The 24,013-nt window shown below is 34.5% G+C and overlaps 1 protein-coding gene across 1 annotated transcript in view; it reads left to right on the forward strand.

Moving 5' to 3' along the window:
* LOC136042172 (intraflagellar transport protein 172 homolog) overlaps positions 1 to 24,013 on the forward strand; it is a 222,669-nt gene that overhangs the window by 193,535 nt on the left and 5,121 nt on the right. The window contains exons 23-25 of the mRNA XM_065727100.1: positions 15,368 to 15,637; positions 18,702 to 18,872; positions 22,741 to 22,944. Coding sequence (XP_065583172.1) covers positions 15,368 to 15,637; positions 18,702 to 18,872; positions 22,741 to 22,944 — 645 coding nt within the window. The remainder of the gene's footprint in view (positions 1 to 15,367; positions 15,638 to 18,701; positions 18,873 to 22,740; positions 22,945 to 24,013) is intronic.

Below are 24,013 nucleotides of genomic sequence, written 5' to 3' on the forward strand. Positions count from 1 at the left end.
CCTTAATTAAACCACTGTATAAGAAAGGTGACAAGAGTGAATGTCGGAATTATCGAGGCATTAGTCTGGTCTCTGTAGGTAGCAAATTACTGAGTAATATGATACTTTTTAGACTGAGACATGCTGTAGACAAAGTTTTAAGGGAAGAACAATGCGGTTTTAGAAAAGGTAGAGGATGTGTCGACCATGTTTTCACTCTTAGGTTAATAATTGAGAAGTCCCTTCGTTGTCAAACACCTTTGGTCCTTAGTTTTATCGATTATGAGCAAGCTTTCGATTCTGTTGATAGAACAGCGTTAACAAAGGTCTTATCGTTATATGGTATACCAGAAAAATACATTAAAGTGATTTGCGCTATGTACGAGAATAATACTGCTGCGGTTAAGGTAGGAAATGAGGTTAGCAACTGGTTTTGTATTAAATCAGGAGTTAAGCAGGGTTGTGTTCTATCCCCCTTTATATGGATCATTTTGATGGACTTCGTCTTAAGGAGCACAGGAAAGGCAATTGGAGACCATGGAATCAAATGGGGAGGAAGAACGCTCCTGGACTTAGATTATGCTGATGATTTAAGCATATTAGATGAAAGTGTGAGCAAAATGAATGAATTTTTAGAGGTTTTACGAGTTCAGGGTGCTAAAATAGGCTTAAAAATTAATGTTAAGAAGACTAAGTCACTAAGGTTAGGAATAAGTGAAGATGAACAGGTGACCTTAGGTAACGAAAAGATTGATCAGGTTGGGAGCTTCAGTTACCTTGGTAGTATTATTAGTAAAGATGGTGGGAGCAGTGAAGATGTTAAAAGTAGGATAGCTAAAGCTCAGGGTGTTTTTTCACAGTTAAAAAAAGTTTGGAAGAATAGAAAGATAAGCCTACAAACCAAGATTAGAATATTGGAAGCTACAGTGATGACAGTGGTCAAATATGGCTCTGAAGCATGGACACTCCGAAAAGCAGATGAAAATTTACTAGATGTTTTCCAGAGAAATTGCCTACGGATTGTTCTGGGTACCCGGCTGACTGACCGTATTTCAAACAGTAGGTTGTACGAAAAGTGTGGTTCAATCCCGCTTTCTGGGGCTATAATGAAAGAAAGGTTGAGATGGCTAGGCCACGTTTTACGGATGAAGGATGACAGATTACCGAAGATTGTCCTTTTTGGCCAACCGTCTGGGGCTACACGGAAAGCAGGTCGTCCTTGTCTGGGTTGGGAGGATGTCATAAATAAGGATTTAAAGGAAATGGGAACTTCCTGGGAGGGTGTAAAGAGGGAGGCTTTAAATAGATTAGGTTGGAGGAGGAGCGTGCGTAGCTGTGTTGGCCTCAGGCGGCTTGGTGCTGCAGTGAGTTATTAGTAGTAGTAGTAGTAGTATTATGGGTGAAGCAATAATTTTTGTTTGTTTCAAGTATCTACTTCGCTCTTTAATTCCATACTAAAAACTTTGTTGTTTAGACATTAAATCTTACAATTTTTTTTATTTAGGCGCTAAAACTGAAGGTAAGGTAAATAATACGGCATTAGACTTTACAGTCCCTACCGGCGGTGCTGATCTCTGTTTCTTGGCCCTTCAGCCAGGAAGTGCAGTGGGAAGTTGGGGGCCAACCATCCCGTGCTTCCGCGCATCCTTCCTGTTTACCTTCCCTAGATTTCTCCAGGTGCCCATATAGAGCTGGGTCGACTCTGGCTGAGCTTACAGAGTCACAACACTGACCCCCGTCCCAAACTAAGTAATTGGGCAATCTAGGATTCGAACCCTCGTCTTCTCAGGTCGATAGTAACCGAAACTTTAAAAAAGCAAAACTTTGATAAACAAAACACACATAAAAAGGATTCATTTTCATGCTTATTCCAAATATATGAGATTTATTAACATTACCTATCAAAAGTGACGAGTCAGAGAAAATTTGCCCAATTTTCTAAAAAGGGGTATACACCGAGGAAAATAGCAATCCATCTTAATGAAAATCACACCTTCAGATTCATCATATCCGAGAACCCTACTGTAGTTTCAAATTCCTATTTATAAAAATATGAAATTTATATTTTTTTTTTGCTAGAAGAAAGATTACAAATGCGTATTTATTTGTTTGTTTTATGTTTTATTTTCGTTTCTGTTCTTTGTCCAGATCATTGGCTCAAAAACTGTTTAGCGTTTAAGACCACGAGAAATTGATTTGATCTATCAAATTCACATTCTTTGGCACTTTATCCCTCTTTGAGAAAAACTATGCTTTTGTTTTTTTTTTTGCAAGAAGAAAGATCACAAATGCGTGTTTATTTGTTGGTTTTATGTTTTTTCTAGTTGCTGTTTGTTTCTCCAGGGGGATAGCATCAAACCAGTGATCTTAGAAGGTTGATGGAGAGCTCATTTGATAAGAAAAAATCAAATTCCTATTGTCCTTTTTAAGTCGTCATAAAGATCAGAGTACAACTAGCTCCCCCTACCATGCCTATTTTCCCCAGAGACACCCCCTCAAAATTTTCAGATACCCATTTTGTTCAACATAGTTGAAATGTCACATAACTATGCCTTTATAGATGACAAGACCTCTATAGTCCCTGGGAAAGGGCTTTAAGTTACAAAATTTGCACATTGTTTACATAGTACCTGTTATTGGAAAAATGTACAGGTTTTTTTTTGTTTTTTTGGAGGGGGGGTATTTTTTACTTGGGAATCTTCCACAGAGAGAATGTACCGTAGGAGGAAAGTGTCCAGGGGAAATTTTACTCGGGAGAGGGAAGGGAGGACAGCAACATTAAAACTTAAAGCAAAATAATTTTTTTTTATATGAAAGGGGGGTTCTTCTTCTTCAACCCTCACTCTTTACGCTAAAGTTTGAATTTTTATCATTATTCTATATTAAAGATTGCTCTAACACAACTTCCAGGGAATTTGAATGAAAAGTATTTTCAAACAATTTTGATACTGTATCGTAAAGAGTGAGGGCTCTCTTTTTTTTGTTTAAAACAAAAAGATCGTTTTTTTTTGTTTTATTTTTTACTACTTCTGAAAGACAAAGGAATTTAACACAAAATGCTGACTTATGCAAATCCATTCTTTTGTGCACCTGGGCATGAATAATATTGCAGGTATATTCGAACATAAGGTAATGAAATTTGGCTATAAAAAAAACTCATTTATTATTCACCTCGCTAAATTTTTTTGGAATGTTTTCCCTAATTGTTTGGCAATAAACTTCAAAAGATTAGAAATTGGAGTCGTTTGAAAAACTGGAATATTTCAAAATAAAATTTAATGATGATTTGAGGCCTGCGTTCACACAAGGAGACAGGATTAGTGGGTCTCCCTTAAAGACCGGTTCTAAGGATATTCCCTTCCTAGAAAAAAAAATGAGAAATCATGAGATTTTATTACATCTTATTCTAATCACACATATTGAAAGTGCCCACATTGTTCCACTTAAAGCTAAATACAACGTGCCAACTTCCCTCCTAAAGTAAAAGAAAACAAGAGCTCAGGGCTCATATGGCACTTGCGACGAGGTTAGAAGAGTCAAGAGCTCATATGGAATGAGCTCTAGCAAAATTCTAAGAATTAATAGATTGTTTTAAAAGGAAAATCAGATGCTTAATGCTGGTCGGGCTTTAAAATAAGAGCTTTGAGTCACAAGGTCCTTCTAAATATCAAAATTCATTAAGATCCGATCAATCACTCTAGGTTAAAAATACCTCAATTTTTCTAATTTTTCCTCTCCCTTCAGCCCCCCAGATGGTCGAATCGGGGAAAATGACTTTATCAAGTTAATTTGTGCAGTTCTCTGACACGCCTACCAATTTTCATCGTCCTACCACGTCCAGAAGCACCAAACTTGCCAAAGCGCTGAACCCCACCACCTAACTCCCCAAAGAGAGCGAATCCAGTCCGGTTACGTCAATCATGTATCTACGACATTTAAAAGCGTTTTCCAAGATTTCCGGTTTTCCCCTCCAACTTCCCCAATGTCAACAGATCTGGTCGTGATTTGAAATAAGAAATCTAAGACATGAGTTCCTTCTCGATATGAAATTTCATTAAGATCAGGTCACCCATTCTTAAGTTAAAAATACCTCAATTTTTCAGATTTTCCAAATTGACAACCCCAAGCTCCCCCAAAGAGGACGGATCCGTACCAATTATGTCAATCTTGTATCTATAACTTGTGCTAATTCTATCCATTAAGTTTCGTCCCGATCTCTCCACTCTAAGTTTTTTCCAAGATTTCCGGTTTCCAAGATTTATGTTTCCCCCCTCCAACTCTCTGTGTCCCCGGATCCGATTCGAATTGAAAATGGAGCCTCTGAGACATAAGATTCTTCTATATATCGAGTTCCACTAAGATCCGATATTCGTAAGATACCTCGATTTTCACGTTTTCCAAGAATTCTGGTTTCCCCCTCCAATTCCCTTCAATATCACCGGATCTGGTCGGGATTTAAAATTAGAGTTCTAAAGCACAAGACCCTTCTTGATATCAAATTTCATTAAGATCTGATCGCCCGGTCGTAAGTTACAAAAACCTCATTTTTTCTAATTTTCCGAATTATTCTCCCCTCCCCCAACTCCACCAAAGAGATCGGATCCGTTCTGGCTATGTCAATCACCTACCTTGGACTTGTGCTTATTCTTTCCACCAAGTTTCATCCTGGTCTCTCCGCTTTAAGCGTTTCCAAGATTCCTCCCCCCCCCCTAATGACACTGGATCCAGTCCTGGATCCGGTCAAATAAGAGATCTGAGTTTCAAGGTCCTTCTAATATATGAAATTTCATTAAAATACGATCACTCTTTCGTAAGTTAAAAATATCTCATTTTTTCTATTATTTTAGAATTAACCCTCCCCCCCCAACCCCCAAAGAGAGAAGATCCATTCCGGTTATTTCAATCCCGTATGTAGGACTTGTACTTATTTTTCCCACCAAGTTTCATCCCGATCCCTCCACTCTAAGTGTTTCCCAAGATTTTAGGTTCCGCCCCCCAGCTTCCCCTTCACCGGATCCGGTCGGGATTTAAATTAAGAGCTCTGAGAAATGATATCCTTCGAAAAGTAAAATTCCATTAAGATCCGGTCACTCTTTCGTAATTTAAAAATACCTCATTTTTCTAGTTTTTCAGAATAACCCTCCCCCCAACTCCCCCAAAGAGAGCGGATCCATTCCGATTATTTCAATCACGTATCTAGGACTTATGATTGTTTTCCCATCAAGTTTCATCAGATCCCTCCACTCTAAGCGTTTTCCAAGATTTTAGACCCCCCCCCCAAACTCCCCCGATGGCACTAGATCCAGTCGAAACTTAAGTCAAGAGCTTTGACGCACGGTATCCTTCCAGATTTTAAATTTCTTTTAGATCCAATCACTCCTTTGTAAGTTAAAAATACCTCATTTTTTTTAATTTTTCAGAATTAATCCCCTCAACTCCCCAAAAAGAGAGTGGATCCGTTCTGGTTATGTAAATCACGTATCAAGGACTTCTCCTTAATTTTCCCACTAAGTTTCATTTCGATCCCTCCACTCTAAGCGTTTTCTAAGATTTTAGGTTCCCCCTCCCCCTCAATTCCCCCTCAACGTCACCGGATCAATTGGGATTTAAAGTAAGAGCTCTAAGACACGATATCCTTCCAAACTTCAAATTTCATTAAGACCCGATCACTCCTTCGTAAGTTAAAAATACCTCATTTTTTCTAATGTTTCAGAATTAACTCTCCCCCCCCCCCTCCAACTCCCCTAAACAGAGCAGATCCGTTCTGGCTATGTCAATTACGTATCTAGGACTTCTGCTTGTTTTTCCCACCAAGTTTCATCCTGATCCCTCCACTCAAAGCGTTTTCCAAGATTTTAGGTTCCCCCCTCCAACCCCCCATATCACCGGATCTGGTTGGAATTTAAAGAGCTCTAAAACACAGTGTCCTTCCAAACATCAAATTTCATTAAGATCCCATCACCCTTTCGTAATTTAAGAATACTTCATTTTTTCTATTTTTTTCAAATTAACCGGCCCCCATCCCCCCCAGATGGTCAAATCGGGAAAAAGACTATTTCTAATTCAATTTGGGTCCGGTCCCTGATACGCCTGCCAAATTTCATCTTCCTAGCTTACCTGGAAATGCCTAAAGTAGCAAAACCAGGACAGACTGACAGAATTAGCGATCGGCACATGTCACTTGATTAATACCAAGTTCCATAAAAACAAAGACAATGTTTTTTCAGTTTTCCTGGGGGATAGGTGCCTAAAAACAAATTCATCTTTAGATAAGCTTATTTTTGGCCGTTGTTTCATGATTTGAAGCGTTTGAATAATAATTAAGTATTTATATTCAATTCGTGAGCATTTCTTGAATCAGTAGTCTAAACTTTATTTTTCAAACTAACGTAAGGCTATCTTAGTTAATTAGATAATATTTTTAGAGTGAGTTTTCTGAAAATGTATCAAATCTGTCTCAGTGTCTTTTAGGCACTGGGTGAAATTAAAAAAAAAATGTTAAAAAGAACATTTTACTGAAACAAGTAAAAATTGAGCTTTATACTTTGATCTTAGTTTCATAAATAACGTTTAAACAGAATCTTAAAATCCAAACAACCCGAGTAAAAAAGCTATATGTCACTTAAAACATGTCCAAAAACGTAATGAATGCTCAACTTCAATTCCCAATTATGGTCCAATTCATCTTCGGTTTGCTAGTAAAAAAAAAAAAAAAAAAAAAAAAAAAAAAAAAAAAAAAAAAAAAAAAATCGGCACCCTAGGATTTTCCTCTTTCTTCCATCTCTTTCCATCTTGTGGACCTTCACGATACACAACAATCCTCTGATTTCACTTCAAGCCAATTCTTATATTTTCTTAATATTTCAATCATATGAGCATTCGTAATTTATGAATTTTTGTTAAACTGTTTAGTGTATCATAAGACGAACTAATACAGGAATGGAAATGCTAAAAATTGCATTTTTAGGCCACAAGTTTACCTTGTAGGAAGGTTTCTGAACCATTTTGTAAGAGGAAACACGTTTTGTCAGCTACAAGAAAAGCACATAATTGGGCCACCATTTTTCTATTTCTGGTAAGGGAAACTCTAAATAAAGCTTGTAGGAGCAGCGAGGGGGCTTTTGTGTCCAACGATCCGCAGTCTTGAGGTCTGAGCATTTAAAATCAGTTTGTAGTTACGTTAAAAGGATAAAAACGTTTATTTTTCTGTTTTTTCAATCGATTTTAAATAATTCGTAAAAAAAAGTTTCACGAAGATAAATCTTAAAATAGTTTCAGGACTATGGCAATTACTATTTACTGGTAAATAACATTACATATTTTGATCTTTGTTCTCTTTCTTAATAGGGATTAACAAACAAAACATAATAGGTTTTTCAACTGAAAGTCAGGAGTAACATTAAAACTTAAGACGAACCGAAATTATTGCGCATATGAGGGGGTTGTCCCCTCCTCAATACCTTACTCTTTGTGCCAAAGTTTTCCTTTTTTCCAAATGTTTAATAATAAGTATTAGAATAATAAGCTTTCTTTAAAAGTTCTAAATAAAAGTTGTGCGTAAAAAGGGAGGTATTGAGAAGGGGGCAAGTCCCTCATTTGATTAAAAATTTCTTTGAGTTTCAAGTTTTAATGTTGCTCCCTACTTTCTGTTCTTTATTTATCATAGTTATTTTATTTCATTTCTGATCGTTTGTTTAAATAATAGCCCACGTAATCCCCCTACCAGAAAAAGTCCCCCTCGAAAAACATCTGTATACTACTCGATGACCCATACTATATGTAAACAATAGGCAAAGTTCATAGCTTGCAGCCCTCCTCAGGAGATTGTAGGGGGACAAGTCATCCTCAAAGGTATGGTTACTAGATCTTACGACTATGCTGGACGAAATAGCTATCAACAAAATAGGTGACCTTGGGTAAATATGACCCTCTAGGGTCACTGGTTAATACGGTTACCTCTGAGAAAAAAAAAATACCTATCTGGCATCATTCTTCTTGCCAAAGTGCAAAATTTCATATATCAAACAGTTCGTGGTAATTGAATTGAATTGAATTAAATTTATTTATAACCCGTTATAATACACATGAAAAACGGAGTATAATGTGAATAAAAGAAAAGAGGAAAAAGGAAATGACACAAAAAACTTTGCAACACTTCACCTTACTTAAAAACAATTAAAACATACAAAAGCGAAACATTCATTGAATCAAAATAGCGCTCCATGGGTGCCGACCAATTCTACTATTATAAGCTTCTATGCTTTTTTCTGATAGAAGCATTCGGGTCTATGATGCCGTATCTTTTAATGACCCTGGAGTTGCTTGACCATGGTGGAAGGGCAAGCAGGTATTTGGCATACCGGAAATAGATTCGCCGAAGTTCCTTCGTCTCGGTTATCGTAAACGTACGCCAAAAAGGTGCAAGGTATAGGAAATTCGGGAGTGCAGAAGCTTCATCAAGTTTAGTTGTACCCATCGAAGGTTACGAGCTTGAGAAAATTTGCCTTTTTTTTAGAAAATAGGAGGAAATACCCCCTAAAAGTCATGAAATCTTAACCAAAATCACACCGTCAGATTCAACGTATCAGAGGACCCTTTTCTAGAAGCTTCAAGCTCCACAAAAATGCTCCACAACAACTCCACAAAAATGTGGAGTTTGTATTGTTTGCCAGAAGACGGATCTCGGATGCGAGTTTATTTGTTTGTTTGTTTTTTTCCCCAAAGGTGATCGTATCGACCCAGTGGCCCTAGAATGTAGTAAGAGGGCTCACTCTAACGAAAATTAAAGTTCTAGTGCTTTTTTAAGTGATCAAAAAATTGGAGGGCACTTATACCCCCTCCTACGCTCATTTTTTCCTCAAAGACATCGGACCAAAATTTGAGATCAGCACAATTGAAAAACCAAATAACTATGTCTTTGGGGACGACTTAATCCCCCACAGTCCCCAGGGGAGGGGCTGAAAGTTACAAACTTTGACAATTGCTTACGTATAGTAATGATTATTGGGAAGTGTACAAACGTTTTCAGGGGGATTTTTTCGCGTTGGGGTGGAGGTGGGTCGAGGGGAGGGGTTACATGAGAGGATTTTTCCTTGGAGGAATTCATCATAAGGGAAGAGAATTTCCATCAAGGGGACGCAGGACTTTCTAGCCTTATTTAAAAAAAATGAGAAAATAATTTAAAAAAAAGGTTTTTCAGCTGGAAGTAAGTAGCAAGATTAAAACTCAAAAAACAGAAAATATTACTTATATAAGGGAGTAAAAAAATTAATATGCAAATTTTATTTTAATTATTCATGTGCAGTGAGCCAAAATCAAAGCATGCATTAATTTAAAACGTTCAGAAATTAAATAAAAAACAAGTTTTTTAACTGTAAGTAAGGAGCGACATTAAAACTTATGAAAATCCTTATATGAAAAGGGTTATCCCCTCCTCAACGCCTTGCTCTTTACGCTAAAGTTTTTTATTGTTTTAAAAAGTGGAACTATGACAAAGAGTTAAACTTCAGGGTAAAGAGCGAGGTGTCGAGGAGGGGACGACCCTTTTCATATACAGAATAATTTCTGTTCGTTTTAAGTTTTAATGCCACTTGTTGTGTCAACTTATTGTTTTAAAAAGTAGAACTGTGAAACAGAGTCAAACTTTAACGTAAAGAGTGAGATGTTGAGGAGGGTACAACCCTTTTTTATATACAGAATAATTTCTGTTCGTTCGAAGTTTTAATTAAATAATTTAAACAAGTTATCTTAACTGAAAGTAAGGAATGACATTAAAACTTAAAGCGAACAGAAATTACTCCGTATATGAAAGGGGCTGTTCCCTCCTTAACGCCCCGCTCTTTACGCTAAGGTTCAACTCTTTCTGTCAACTCTACTTTTTAAACCAGTAAGAAAAACCTTGGCTAAATGGCTTTTACATAGTTTTGACCGGCCAATTTTGAGAAAAAAAGGAGTAGGGAAGGAGGCCTAGTTACTCTCCAATTTTTTGGTTACTTAAAAAGGCAACTAGAACTTTTACTTTTTTACAAACTTTTTTATTACTAAATATATACGTAACTTATGAATTAATTGACGTAACGAACTTCTACATTCGTATGTTATTTCTACGTATATGAGGGGGTTCGCCCCCTGTTCAATACTTCGCTCTTTACAATAAAGCTTAAACTTTGTCCCAAATCCTTAAGAAAGACCCTTGTATCACAAAGGCCGTAGAATCAATAGTTGAAGTTACTAAGACTACTTTTTGCGTAAAGAGCAAGGTATTAGGAGATTGAATCCCTCATATGCGTAATAACTTCTGTTCGTTTTAGGATTTAATACTACTCCTTACTTTCAGCTCAAAAAACTTTATCATATCTACTATTTTAATTTTTTTAATACTATAAAATCCTGCACCCCCTTCATGGAAACTCCCTTCCCCCATGACAAATTCCTCCATGGAAAGTTCCCCCACATAACCCCTCCCCTCAACTCCTCCCCCAACCAAAAATAACCCTGGAAACTTCTGTACACTTCCCAATAACCATTACACTATGTAAACACTGGTCAAAGTTTGTAACTTGTATCCCCTCCCACGGGGACTGTGGGGGAGTAAATCGTCCCAAAAAACAAGTTATAAGGTTTTTTTACTATGCTGAATAAAATGGCTATCTCAGAATCTTGATCCTGTGACTTTGGGAAAAATGAGCGTGGGAGGGGACCTATGTGCCCTCCAATTTTTTGGTCACTTAAAAAGGGCACTAGAACTTTTCATTTCTGTTAGAATGAGCCCTCTCACGACATTCTAGGACCACTGGGTCGATACGATCACCCCTGGAAAAAAAACGAGTAAGCACGCATCCGTGATCTGTCTTGTGGCATTAATTCAAAATTTCAGATTTTTATAGATAGGAGCTTGAAACTTTCGCTGTAGGGTTCTCTGATATGCTGAATTTGATAGTGTGATTTTCTTTGAGATTTTATGACTTTTAAGGGGTGTTTCTCCCTATGTTCTAGATTAAAGTAAATTTTCTCAGGCTCGTAAATTTTGATGGGTAAGACTAAACTTGATAAAACTTATATATTTAAAATCAGCATTAAAACGGGATTCTTCAGTTCATTGCGACGAACTGTTTGATATGTGGAATTTTGCACTTTTGCAAGAAGAATGATACAGGATATTTTGGCTCACTGCACATGAATAATTAAAATGAAATTTGCTTATTAATTTTTTTACCCCCTTATGTTTTAATTATTATTAATCTTTTAACTAGCTTGATGAACTAAACTTGATGAAACTTATATATTTAAAATCAGCACTAAAATGCGATTCTTCAGTTCATTACCACGAACTGTTTATTATGTGGAATTTTGCACTTTGCAAAGTGACCTTTGTGATTCAGGAGTCATTTTTAAAGAATTTTAACAAAATTCGAATTATAGCGTAAACAGCGAGGCATTGACGAGGATGTGAACACCCTCGTATATGTAATAAAAATATATGACTAAAGAAGTTCGTTAAGTAAGTTCGTTACAGTTACAGTTACAGTTACGTGTATTTATTACTAACAAAAACGTTTGTAAATAAAACCCAAATTTCCAGGGGCCGTTTTAGGCAACCAAAAAAACTGGAGGGCACCTAGGCCCCCTCCCCCGTCTCTTTTCTCTCGAAACCGTCCGATCAATTTTTGAGAAAGTCATTTAGCCAAAAAAAAGTGAAATTAATATGCAAATTTTATGTTAATTATTCACGTACGGTGAGCCAAAATCAAAACCTACATTAAATCAAAACGTTCAGAAATTAAATAAGAAAACAAGTGTTTTTAACTGGAAGTAAGGAGCGACATTAAAACTTCAAACGAACAGAAATTATTCCGTATATGAAAAGGGCTGTCCCCTCCTCAACGCCCCGCTCTTTACGCTAAGGTTTGACTCTTTCTCACAGCTCTGCTTTTTAAAAAACTAAAAACTTTAGCGTAAAAAGTGGGACGTTGAAGAGGAAACAGTCTCTTTCATTTCTATTCGTTTTAAGTTTTAATATCGCTTCTTTCTTTCAGTTAAAAAAATCTTTTTTTTTTATTTAGTTAGTCACCAAGGTCAATATAAGAAGTAAAACTGCATTAGTTAAACATCTGTGGGTAGGAATATAAAAAAGAATCTGAATAACTCAATTATAAATTGCTGACTTGGCGGATCTGTTCTTTTATACAACTGGGAAACGATAGCTGAAACCTGAATTCCCAGAAAAGCCAAAAATTTCTGAATTCCCAGAAAAGCCAAAAATTTAAAAGCGTGTCGTGAAAAACAAGCTGACTAGTGATAAAAAAAATCGTTCTTAGCTGACTCAGAAACGGTAACTATTATTTTGATTAACCTTAATTTTAAAACGGTAATCTGGTTTCCCAGATTTCCGGGCTCCAGTCTACGGGATAACCTAACCTAGGAATCTGGTTTCCCAGTGAAAACAAGTCTACAGAATCTGGAAAAAGAGCCTGAAAGTCCTTGAAATCGGCATCAGATTGAAATGAAAAGACACTATTGGAATCGCTATGGTTGAAAATTCTTTACAGGAGAGTTACAGCCCCCCACTTTGAACCACAAAGGAAAAACGCTTTTTTGCATAGAAAGTACTGATATATCTTCTTTTTTTTATTCTTGTTCCCAGTGGTGATCATATTAAACCTATTGTTGTAGAATGTTGGTAGAGGGTTCTTTTGAAGGAAAATTGTTTTATCTAGTGCCCTTCTTAAGTAACAAAAGAGATTGCGCCACAGCGAACTGATTAGCTCTGCCATATTTGAACATCAAACATCAATTCTAGCCCTACGAGGGACAAAATACAAGAGAATAGAAATTATAAGATAACCAGCGAATTTTTCATGGTATATATCCCCTCCCATCTTTTCAGACGTCAGGAAAGTGTCATTCTTTGGCTTTTTTGCCACAAAGCATCGATCGATTTCTCGTGGTCTTAAACCCAAAACTGTTTTTGAGCCAATGATCTGGACAAAGAACAACAAAGAGGTTATTTCTCTCATTTAGTACCACAAAACATAATTTTATTTTTTCGCAAAAAGGGTCAAAAATTCAAATAGAGCCAATCAATTTTCCATGGTGTAAAACCATAACCACAAGATTTTCAGCCACCTCCTCTCTATATGCCTCTTAAATCTAAAGCCTCTCTCTGCGTGCCTATTATTGGTTCATCTTAATAAGCTTCATAATAAAGTGCCGTATGGCCCTTCCGGAGTGAAAAGGCCGGAATGCATAATAATGGCATCATTATTATCTTCATAGACGAAGTTCTTAACTGGAGGTTGGACCCCCTCCCCCTCTCTCTTGTTTACTTCCTCTCCTAGCTCTTCTATTAAGTGAAAACTAAAAACGAGCTATGAAAAAAAAACTAATGAAAACATATGTAATTCACGAAAAAACATTTTTATACAAAATAACTGAATTTTTTTGCACTGATTTTCAAAAATAACCGCAATAAAACACCCCTCTGACTCCCTCATCCAGTGTAAAAGCTGAACATATCTTTTTTAAAAGTTTAAGGGAAGTAAAACTTATATTTAATATCGTATTTTAACAAAAAATCCTATTGACTTGTTTAGTTTCGTTACTTAAATTAGATCAAGATCTTTTTCTAGGCTTTATTCTGTATGTTTAAAGAAAAACGAGTAAAAGCTAATTAAAAGAATTAATTCTTACGGTAGTAAAGAGCGAAGATAAAACTTTAATCAAACAAAAATTATTTCTTCGCAGATACACGAGATATACTTACAAAACCAGCTTTAGTAAACTGGCTTGTTTCCGACAGTTGTAGACTCCTAAAAACTTGTACTTTACTGAAAAATGAGCTTTCTAGGGTTTTTAAGAAAATTTCAACTGCATACTAAAAGTTATCGATGTCATGGCTGATGGAGACTTTTCAGACTTATAAATTAGTCTTTATCTTTTGCTGGCTACTCAAGGAAATATTGATCCTAAGAGAATATGTTATTGATTAAGGTCAGTTTTGTGTTTTCAGTAAAATGCTAGTTTTTAGAATTCTATAGGTTTTGGAAAATATTACGAGTCAGTTTACTTTGGCTAGTTTTTTAGACATAATTTGTGTATTATGCGGAGCAATAACTTTTGTTCAATTTAAATTTCAACTTTATTCACTACTTCCGTAACAAAAACGTCTTTTTTTTATTTAATTTACGAGTATGTTTACGTGTATATTTAAGAGTATAATTAAATTTAGAGGTATATTTATACGGGATTAATTATTACACACGATAACATTTACGTATGAGCAATACTCCCAAGTATATTTGAACAAAAAGCTATTAAAATGTTATTAAAATAGTTATATGTTATACGTATATATTATATGTTATATTATGTATATATTATATACATATATTATATTATATATATATATATATATATATATATATATATTATATTATGTCTATATTATGTATATATATACATGTATATATATATTATATTATGTCTATATTATGTATATATATATATGTATATATATATATATATATATATATATATATATATATATATATATATATATATATATATATATATATATATATATATATATATATATATATTATATATATAAATATATATATATATATATATATATATATATATATATATATATAAATATATATATATATATATATATATATATGTATATATATATATATATATATATATATATATATATATATATATATATATATATATATCATGAAAAGAGAAATCACCAATGCAACAGCACAAACACACAAAAAAAAAAAAAAAAAAAAAAAAAAAAAAAAAAAAAAAAAAAAAAAAAAAAAGAGACAGAAGGAGAAACGGAAGACTGTTTTCCTAAATTAGTGATTAATATAGACCAGCACTTGAACGAGGCCTTAACCCTACTCATCCATACACACACACATATATATATATATATATATATATATATATATATATATATATATATAATAGTTATATGTTATATATATAAAGCTATTAAAATAGCTCATTTATTATTCAAGTTGCTAAAATATTTTGATGTTAATTCTTATGTACAAACAACTTTGTCATAAACATTCTAAATTGAGAGTTGAGCAAGTTTTTCAACAACACAAAATATTAGAATTTTAGTCGGCTTTTAAACGACTTAGACAACAGAAGATGTAGATGGTGAAAAGGGCTTTTCTGCGAAAGATATGTGTTTTTTGTCATCCAGCTTTTCTATCATTCTACTATTTATCTATCCACCAACTACCTTTCTATATTAAATTTATCAACCAATTTATATTTTTGAATCAAGCTTTTTTAACATCAAATTCTTTGGAATTTCCTATTTCCGTTTTGCTCGTTAACAACTGGATCTTTTTGTTTCTTATAGGAAGCCGGACTTCATGCTGACGCAGATCGTCTACGAAACGAATATAGTCTACCGTCGCCATCTAATAATGCCAAAGATATTCAAAGTGACTACCTAACTTCATTTCCTAGATCGTTTAACTTAAATATCATATCTAGTCCGTCAAGTTCCTCAGCTATAGACAAGTTGGTAGAAAACAATGATTGGTCAAGTGCTCTAGCTTTAGCCCTTTCCATGAATTCAGATGTTTTACCAGACCTGCTTCACAGATGGCTCTCTTCTCTTGGTGATGTAAGCATTATTCTTTAAGGTTAAGGCTAATCATGTTTTTTGTTCCCGCTCAATTTTTGAAACAGATCCTAAGAATCTTAATAATTCCACTGCTAGTATCTATTTGATAGCAAACCTGTTTATGAGACTTTCACAAAAATATAATTAGTCTGCATGTTTTTACATTAAGTTTAATCCAGTGGGAGAAAAAAAAAGATGTTTATTTAGTAAACGCACGTTAGATTCTACGAAGATTAATTTAGATGATCAGGTTATGCAAGAGAAATGTAAAAGAAAATATACCTACTGCTGAGCTAAAAATAGTGTTTTCTTTAAAAATAGTGTCTTTTAGAGCGTCTGAGAATTGTATCTGGAAAATTCAGAAAGCCCGCAAAAATCCCCAGAAAACCCTAAATAAAAAGTTCAACCCTATAAGAGCTCAAAAACTCTGTTTTAGGGGGAGAGTTCTAACATGTGAAGATATTGTGATACCTTGTCAATCATCAAAACAAAGCACTGTCTAGTTGAGCACCATCTAGTTAAAATATTATCTACCATAGGTTTGGTCCTAAATTTGATTTAAGGCTAATAAAAATAATTGTTTTACTTGGTTTTTTAATCTTAAGAATCTTCCTGGGTAACACTAAATACTATTGTTTTCTTTTTTTCTTTTTTTTCGTTTCACTACCAGTTTTCTATATGCATGAAAACCATGGTACTAGGTACCATGGTACTAGGTAGTGCAGCTTTCATTTTAAATTTACCATGGTACTAGGTTACCATGGTACCATGGTACTAGGTAGTGCAGCTTTCATTTTCATTTAAACCATGGTACTATATCCATGGTATTAGGTAGTGCAGCTTTCATTTTAGCAGCTTTGGCTATTTTAAGTGGGTACTTTAAAAGTAACTTAGGGGTAAGAATTGATGGGGGATAGGGGCAAAGTCACCCCCAGGACTTTTTTCTTCACCATATTTTCAAAAATATATTTTTTGGTATCATGACTCAAATCTTTTTCCTCCCCAACCTCACTTACATTTCATAAATTCGTGCCCCTAAAGAAGCTGCGTAAATAATCTTACAAACGTCTCAAATATGTCCTTTTCATACATATTGCTATTAATATTTGATGAAATTACTATCCATATGACAGTATTACGAGAGTTCAAGGGAACTCAAGTTCTCAGATAAGTAAACCTCTCTTTTAAAGAGTTTCCTCTCTGAAAAGAAAGTTCCTTTCTTTTATTATTAGCTCTTCTGCTCAATCACCTGACAACAAATAATTTAATGTGATTCTGTTCGTGTACACTTGCCGACGCTAATCTTTAAGTACCAAGAACATCAAAATAAAAACATTTTTCCACCCCTCGGCCGAAATAATTCACAAAGGTTGTGTTCACGCACGCTTTCCAACGCTAATCTAATCTTTAAGTACCAAGAACATCGAAAGAAAAATATTTTTTGCCCCCCTGGGTCTCGATTTTCTTTAGGCTTTTTTTTTTTAAATCGGAACGTTCATAGGGTAGTAACTCAATTTTGGTAGTATTACCACGTAGAATCGTGGAAAAAAAACAAAATTAATTAATTAAAACATACAATGTATTTCTGCACAAAATGTTCAAACATTATTGATCTGATGATGTCTAAAGACAACTACACTTTTTAAAGATAGCTATACCTTCTTAAGCAGTTTGGCAGTACATGTTTTTGTTTGTTTTTTTTCTCCTTTTTTACCTGCGTTCCTTTTTTTAATGTGTTGCCCGTTATAAATTGAAGCTGTACAACTGTATATGGAGGTTTTTTTTTAAAGTGAATCTTTTAAAAATTTAAATTTATTAATTTGTAGCCCTATTTCTTTCTGACCCATTCTATGGCAGGTATTTTTTTTCTTCTTTTTGTGGATTTGTTTGATTATCCCTTCTTCATATCATGCTGTGCTGTTTGGAGGGGATGTGTTTATGTTAAGTTTTTTGTTAATAATTGATATTAATTTAAATTAAAAATTACTTAAATTAATCATGGATTTTCCCTTACTTTCAAAATGTATGTGGTTTTGCAAATTTCTGCTTACCCAGTTCAAAAAATTAGTTTTCATTTTACTTCTTTTTTTTTACTCTGTGTTCCAGATTGGGTGTTAAGAACCGTTGCTAAATGAGTAATTATAACCGTTAAATCTTAGTGAAGTTATACTCAATTATGACTGACCTGTGGTAATTTACTTAGTTTATTTCCAATTTACATAAAAAAAAAAATCCAAGGGCTCATTGCTGCTTGATGAGGCATTTAGCATTCTTACTTTATTTTCATGCATGGTATAAAAATAGAAAAAACCCGCAAGGAGTTCAATGTTCCAAATCTAACGGCAAAACAGGCCGGGCTCGATGAGGGGTTTTCCGATTTTTCAATTAAGAAGTTTCATGGTGTTTTCACCTAGGTGATCTTTTCATGTTGGCTTTCGCTTCTTTTTTCTTTACAATTTATCACTCAACTGTTTATCCACATTTATCACTTTTATTTCGTAGTGGGTTAAAAAAAATTTGTTATTAATTTACCTAACTATTTATTTATTTTATTTATTTAAGAATTAACGACGCTTCTTGACTACTATGGTCCCTGTGTCGGCCCTGCAGTGCATTCCTGCAGCGTGATTCGATCTCTGGGTCCCGTATTACCAAGCTAAGGTCAAATCCACTGCGCCACCACAGGACTCCTAAATATTTATTGAGTTATGTGATATCTATTTTGAATTATTCGCGAAAACAATTATTTCCTATAAATTTCGACATCTGGTCCTGTCCTTTCTTTGTGCAATTTTTGAATTGTTGATTAACGATTTAGTAAGGATGAGGGAGGGGACAGTAAGGTACTTTTTGCCGAGGAAGTGTAATAGTATTTGATTTGTGTTTCTCGAGTCACAAGGCCGTATCCAGAAGGGTGTCTAGCGGGCTTGCCCACCCCCCATCAAAATGTTTTTCAAACTCGTAAAAATGGAACAGAGATTCATATTAACAAATTTTTGGTGCTTTTTTAATTTTTGTTGTCACTTATTACGTGCCACACGTATAATTTCATAGAATTCTTAAGGTAAAATCGTTGTCTTTGAATGAAATACTTCCACTGATGTCTCGCTATGGTGCATACTTACCAACTGAGTCAGTAGAGCTACTTCTTGCTGCTGGAAAGGAGCTATGTGGTCAGCCCTGGAGCTTAGACTATAAAATATGGGCGGAAATCAGAGACTGCTTTTGGAATGCGGTACGTATTAATCATGTATACTTTACAAGTGATTGCACTGGCATTTCAGTTATTTTCATGTTTTTCAGAGTTACCACAAATTTCTTGTTAACACGAAATATTACTTGTTAGTTTTTGTTTCTGTTAATTTTCAGGAAGACTTCAAAAATATACCTTTCTTGTTGAGAAATTTGAGAAAAACCCTGACGAGATTTGAAGATATTGAAAGCACTGGGGTTGTACCCAAGTAAAAATGAATGATGCAAAGACGTGTAACCAAAATGATTTACTTTTTTATTCTTATTTTTAATTTTTTTTTTTTTTTGTTAGAAAACTATTGAGCAGTCATTTTTTTCTATAATATTGTGTCAGTTTGTCTCGTTGTCTCTCCCCTAGGTTTGTTTGCCTAAATTTGAAAGATACTCTTTTTCGGCATTTTCTCAGAAAAATACCTTTTTGGGTATTTGCATTGAAAAATACAAAAAATAGCAAAATTTCCCTCCCCCTCCTCCAAATATTTTGAAAAATAAATTTTTACTCTCCTATATCTTGTTTTTGAGAATTGAAACAACTGTCTTTCTGGTTAATATATAAAGTATTTATCGTTTGTTTCGATATATATCGTTTATTATTGTTAAATATATAAATATTTATCGTTTGATGACAGTGGTCAAATATGGCTCTGAAGCATGGGCACTCCGAAAAACAGATGAAAATTTACTAGATGTTTTCCGGAGAAATTGCCTACGGATTGTTCTGGGTACCCGGCTGACTGACCGTATTTCAAACAGTAGGTTGTACGAAAATTGTGGTTCAATCCCGCTTTCTGGGGCTATAATGAAAGAAAGGTTGAGATGGCTAGGCCACGTTCTACGGATGAAGGATGACAGATTACCGAAGATTGTCCTTTTTGGCCAACCGTCTGGGGCTACACGGAAAGCAGGTCGTCCTTGTCTGGGTTGGGAGGATGTCATAAATAAAGATTTAAAGGAAATGGGAACTTCCTGGGAGGGTGTAAAGAGGGAGGCTTTAAATAGATTAGGTTGGAGGAGGAGCGTGCGTAGATGTGTTGGCCTCAGGCGGCTTGGTGCTGCAGTGAGTTATTATTAGTAGTAGTAGTAGTTTGTTTCTCAATATTTATAATGTATTCGAAGATTTTACTAGGGGGCTAATAGTAAAACTGCCCTTGTTAATAAATGGTAAGTAAAGAGTTATCTGTTTCGATAAAGACCATTGCTTTTTTAAAAACAACATAGATGCTTGTACATTGCGAGAATCTACTGAAGAATCTACTAATTGCGAGAATGTACATTGCGAGAATCAACAGGAAGGGTGTGCGAAAGCACAGGTTGGCTGGCCCCCAACCCCCCATTGCACTTCCTGGCTGAAGGGCCAAGAAACGGAGATCAGCACCGCCGGTACGGACTGTAAAGTCTAAATGCCGCATCCTTTACCTTTTTTTTTTTTACCTAGATGTGTTAAATTCGCTAAGTTAAAATTATTTATTTTCAGTTGTTGGCCTTAGAAGTTGCATAATACTGGGATAAAAAAAATTATCGTTTGTTTCTCAATATTTATAATGTATTTGAAGATTTTACTAGGGGACTTATAGTAAAACTGCCCTTGTTAATAAATGGTAAGTAAAGAGTGATCTGTTTCGATAAAGACCATTGCTTTTTTAAAAACAACATATATGCTTGTACATCGCGAGAATCTACTTTTATGCTGATCCCAGATGTGTTAAATTCGCTAAGTTTAAAATTATTTATTTTAAGTTGTTGGCCTTAGAAGTTGCATAATACTGGAAAAAAACTAATTTTTTCCGACCAGGACAGTTGCAAATACGTTTTTATTAATATTTCCCCAGGATAATCGTGACAAAACATTACGCTTAGGAAATTGGCAGAGGGCTCATTTAAAAGGAAATTTACAGGCCATGTGGCTATCAGTAACTAAAGAGGTCGCACCAAAGTACGGTGCTGTTTGAGCATTTTGTGCCACAAAATAGAAATGTTGGCAGCAACAGGATCAAACACAATCAATTGACAATTCAAGGATTGACTGACAAGAGTCCTGAATCCTTAACATTAGCTTTAAAAATAATGACTTAGATTCGGAGTCCATAAACCGGAACAAAGCTATTCTATTTCTAGAATCGCCACTCAAAGCAGCATTAAAAGAATAGCGTCAGTGAAATAATTTAAAACGATATTCTAAAAGTCTCTCCAATAAATCACCCTTTGGATCTGTATATACTGTATCTCCTTCAAAATTCGAACTTTCTCAATTTTTTCACAGATCAGAAGCTTATGTACCAAAAAGTTGCGGTAATTCAAGTAGCATTCTGTTCTATAACCTCCTTTACAAAGGAGAATGGATAAACTAAAAATTGAGTTTTTGGTGAAATCATTGAGCTAACCGCATTGCCTTTGGTTATAGAGGTCACTCGCTTGATCAAATATGAGAAATCAGCGAACCAATTACTTGGACAAACAGTTTGTATCTCACTAAAACATATTATTTTGCTGAGGAGCCCTAGGATCAAAATTTTTTTGTTACTTTATTTTTTGTTACTTATTTTAGTTCATTTTTTTGTTTCCTTCCGATTTACCAGCATTTGTCTCCTAATGGGAAGGGTAAGTGTTAAAAAAAAAAATCCTTTTGGCAGTCACCTTCCAAATCATGAAACAGAAATCAGTAGAAGGACCTTGAGGCTAATTACTGTAACCTTTTTCGAATGCTACTCTTCCTATGCCAATTCAAAGCTGTCACATGAAGTCACAAGTAACATCTGTGATTTAAGTGATTTTTTAGTTTGATATTTTCTGGGAATTTCTGAATAAAAAGTGAAAACTATTGGTTTCACTTTCTTGCATTGATTTATATTTGAAAAACGAAGAAACCATATGCATATTGTTATATAGAAACACTGAACAGTTTATTTGTAATTTAATGTTATTAATTGCTTAATAATATCAGTGTGTATTTATATGTAATTTAAATAGCATACAATATTCAAATACCAAATATATCGTAGGGTCGATTCTTGAAATCTACCCTTGAAACCTATAGAATCACTTTAGACGGTATAACTATTCGTGGTCACACAAAATTGTGCTTTAAGGTATTAAGGACAGTACCAATAGATTTTGTTCAAATTAGGGAAGTAAAAATTAATAAAACTGCATAGACCTCGAAATATAGTTAGGATTAGAAGTTAACTTTTCAATATAAAAAAAGATCTCCATATGCAGTTATGGTACGTGGTAACATATTTTGTCAGTGTTTCCACGTTAAACAATGAAACAAAAAAGTGAAACTCCTTAGGTAATTTGACAACGCTTTTCATCCGTAAAAGTAAAAAAAATGTTAGCAGTCTTTAGTTTACCAACCGACAACTACAAGTTCAAAAAGTAAACTACTGTGTGTTTTGCTTAAGCTCTTTGGTGCAATACAGCATGCTTTTAGCTTATTTTCTGCTGATTTTCGCCCATTTTCTGTTTAATTTGATGCCCACTACTGCCAAAAAAACTGATTTTTTTTTTGGCAATTTCTGATGAATTTTTGACAATGATAAGTTTTAGTGAGAATTTTGGTGCCACTCTTAAGCCATTTTTAAATCTTGCATTTGTTTAAATATGTTTAAAAGGCTGTAAAACATTCGATAATAGTTATTTTTTTCCACGTCCAAGTAATATTATAACTCTACTGGGTTAAAAGGATGTATCTGACACTCCTGAATTCAATAGTGTAAGTGTCATATCCTTACAATTGGTAGCCTAGTACTGCTTTTACGACTGTAGGCTTGTAACAAAACCGCAGGTTTCACAGTGAACATAATCCTTAAGTATTTGAAAAGAGGTATCAACCTTATTAAATATTATTTTAGGCTGAGCTCTGGGGTTTGAGTGACAATATTCGCCCAATTGTCGAGAGATATTTTTGGGCGACACATTTAATGGCAGTGAAGTGTGCCAGTGCTACTCAAACCAAGTCGGAAAGTTTAGCAGCCAAATCTTTGATTGGCCTCTTAAGATACGCAGATTTGATACCTGCTGATTGGCTTTTCCTAGAGGCTGGAAAATACGCACAGGTAGTGTTTTGAAATATTTTTTAGGACAAAATTTTTTTTTCTACTTTAGAAAAATTAAGAAATTAGGTGTCTTGGAAATACAATTATGTCATGGCTTGATTATCAGGTGCCATCAATTCCAAATATTAGAGCACAATTTCTTAATTGCACAATTATTAGTGCACAATTAATTACGAATTATTTTTTAATTATTATTAATTACTATTAATTAATTATTTACAAATGACGAACAATAACATAACCTTACTAATAGAATTGGAAACCTCTATTTCATTGTAAAACCTAGCATATATCCTAAAATCACAAACTCAGACTAAAAACACACTTGGAAAAAAAATAGACATTTGGAATTTTAAAAACATTTTTTGCTTTCCAGTAGATTTAATATTTTAAGTTATATTTGCAGTGACAGCTGTTAATTATAATTATAGATGCCACTAAAGAACTTACAAAACTAATCCAACTTTTGCTTGTTTCGTCTCCTTTTGTGTTTTCATTAAGAGCCATGTTCTCTCTGATAGATCAATTTCCATTTTTCGTATATTTTCTTAATAGCATACATATTATGAGATGCACCTTGGACATCTACAAGGAGTCACACACCAATATTCGTGGTATCTTCCTCTCGTCAGCAAATCTTCTCACTTGGGTTTCAGGAACGTGTTGAGAGAGCGGAGGTTAGACTGAAGTGCCCAGCCTAGACTATTCTCGAGAGTTATAAGGCAACAGTAACAAAAAACAATTATTTCCTGTAGGCCTGTTTTACAAACTAACGTTCGCTTGAATTTTTTCCTGACTGACTGTTTTTTTCAAAGAGTGAAGTAAACTAAAGTTAGATAAAAAGAATTGAATCCAGTATTCAGTTCTTGTCCTTTTAAACAGTTGGTTTACTATATTGGACAGGTGAGGAATGACCCTGTAATGAAACGAACAATACAGTCAAAACATGAACTGGATTAGATTACATTAGAAAGATTCTCAAAAACAGGCCTAAGGAAACTGTGCCTAACTCTAGAATCTATGACTCTGTCTAAAGTCTATGTCAAGTTGAACATGAAATAAAGGCTAG

This window comes from Artemia franciscana, unplaced genomic scaffold (genome assembly GCF_032884065.1).
Source record: "Artemia franciscana unplaced genomic scaffold, ASM3288406v1 PGA_scaffold_74, whole genome shotgun sequence".
Taxonomy (NCBI): Eukaryota; Metazoa; Arthropoda; class Branchiopoda; order Anostraca; family Artemiidae; genus Artemia; species Artemia franciscana.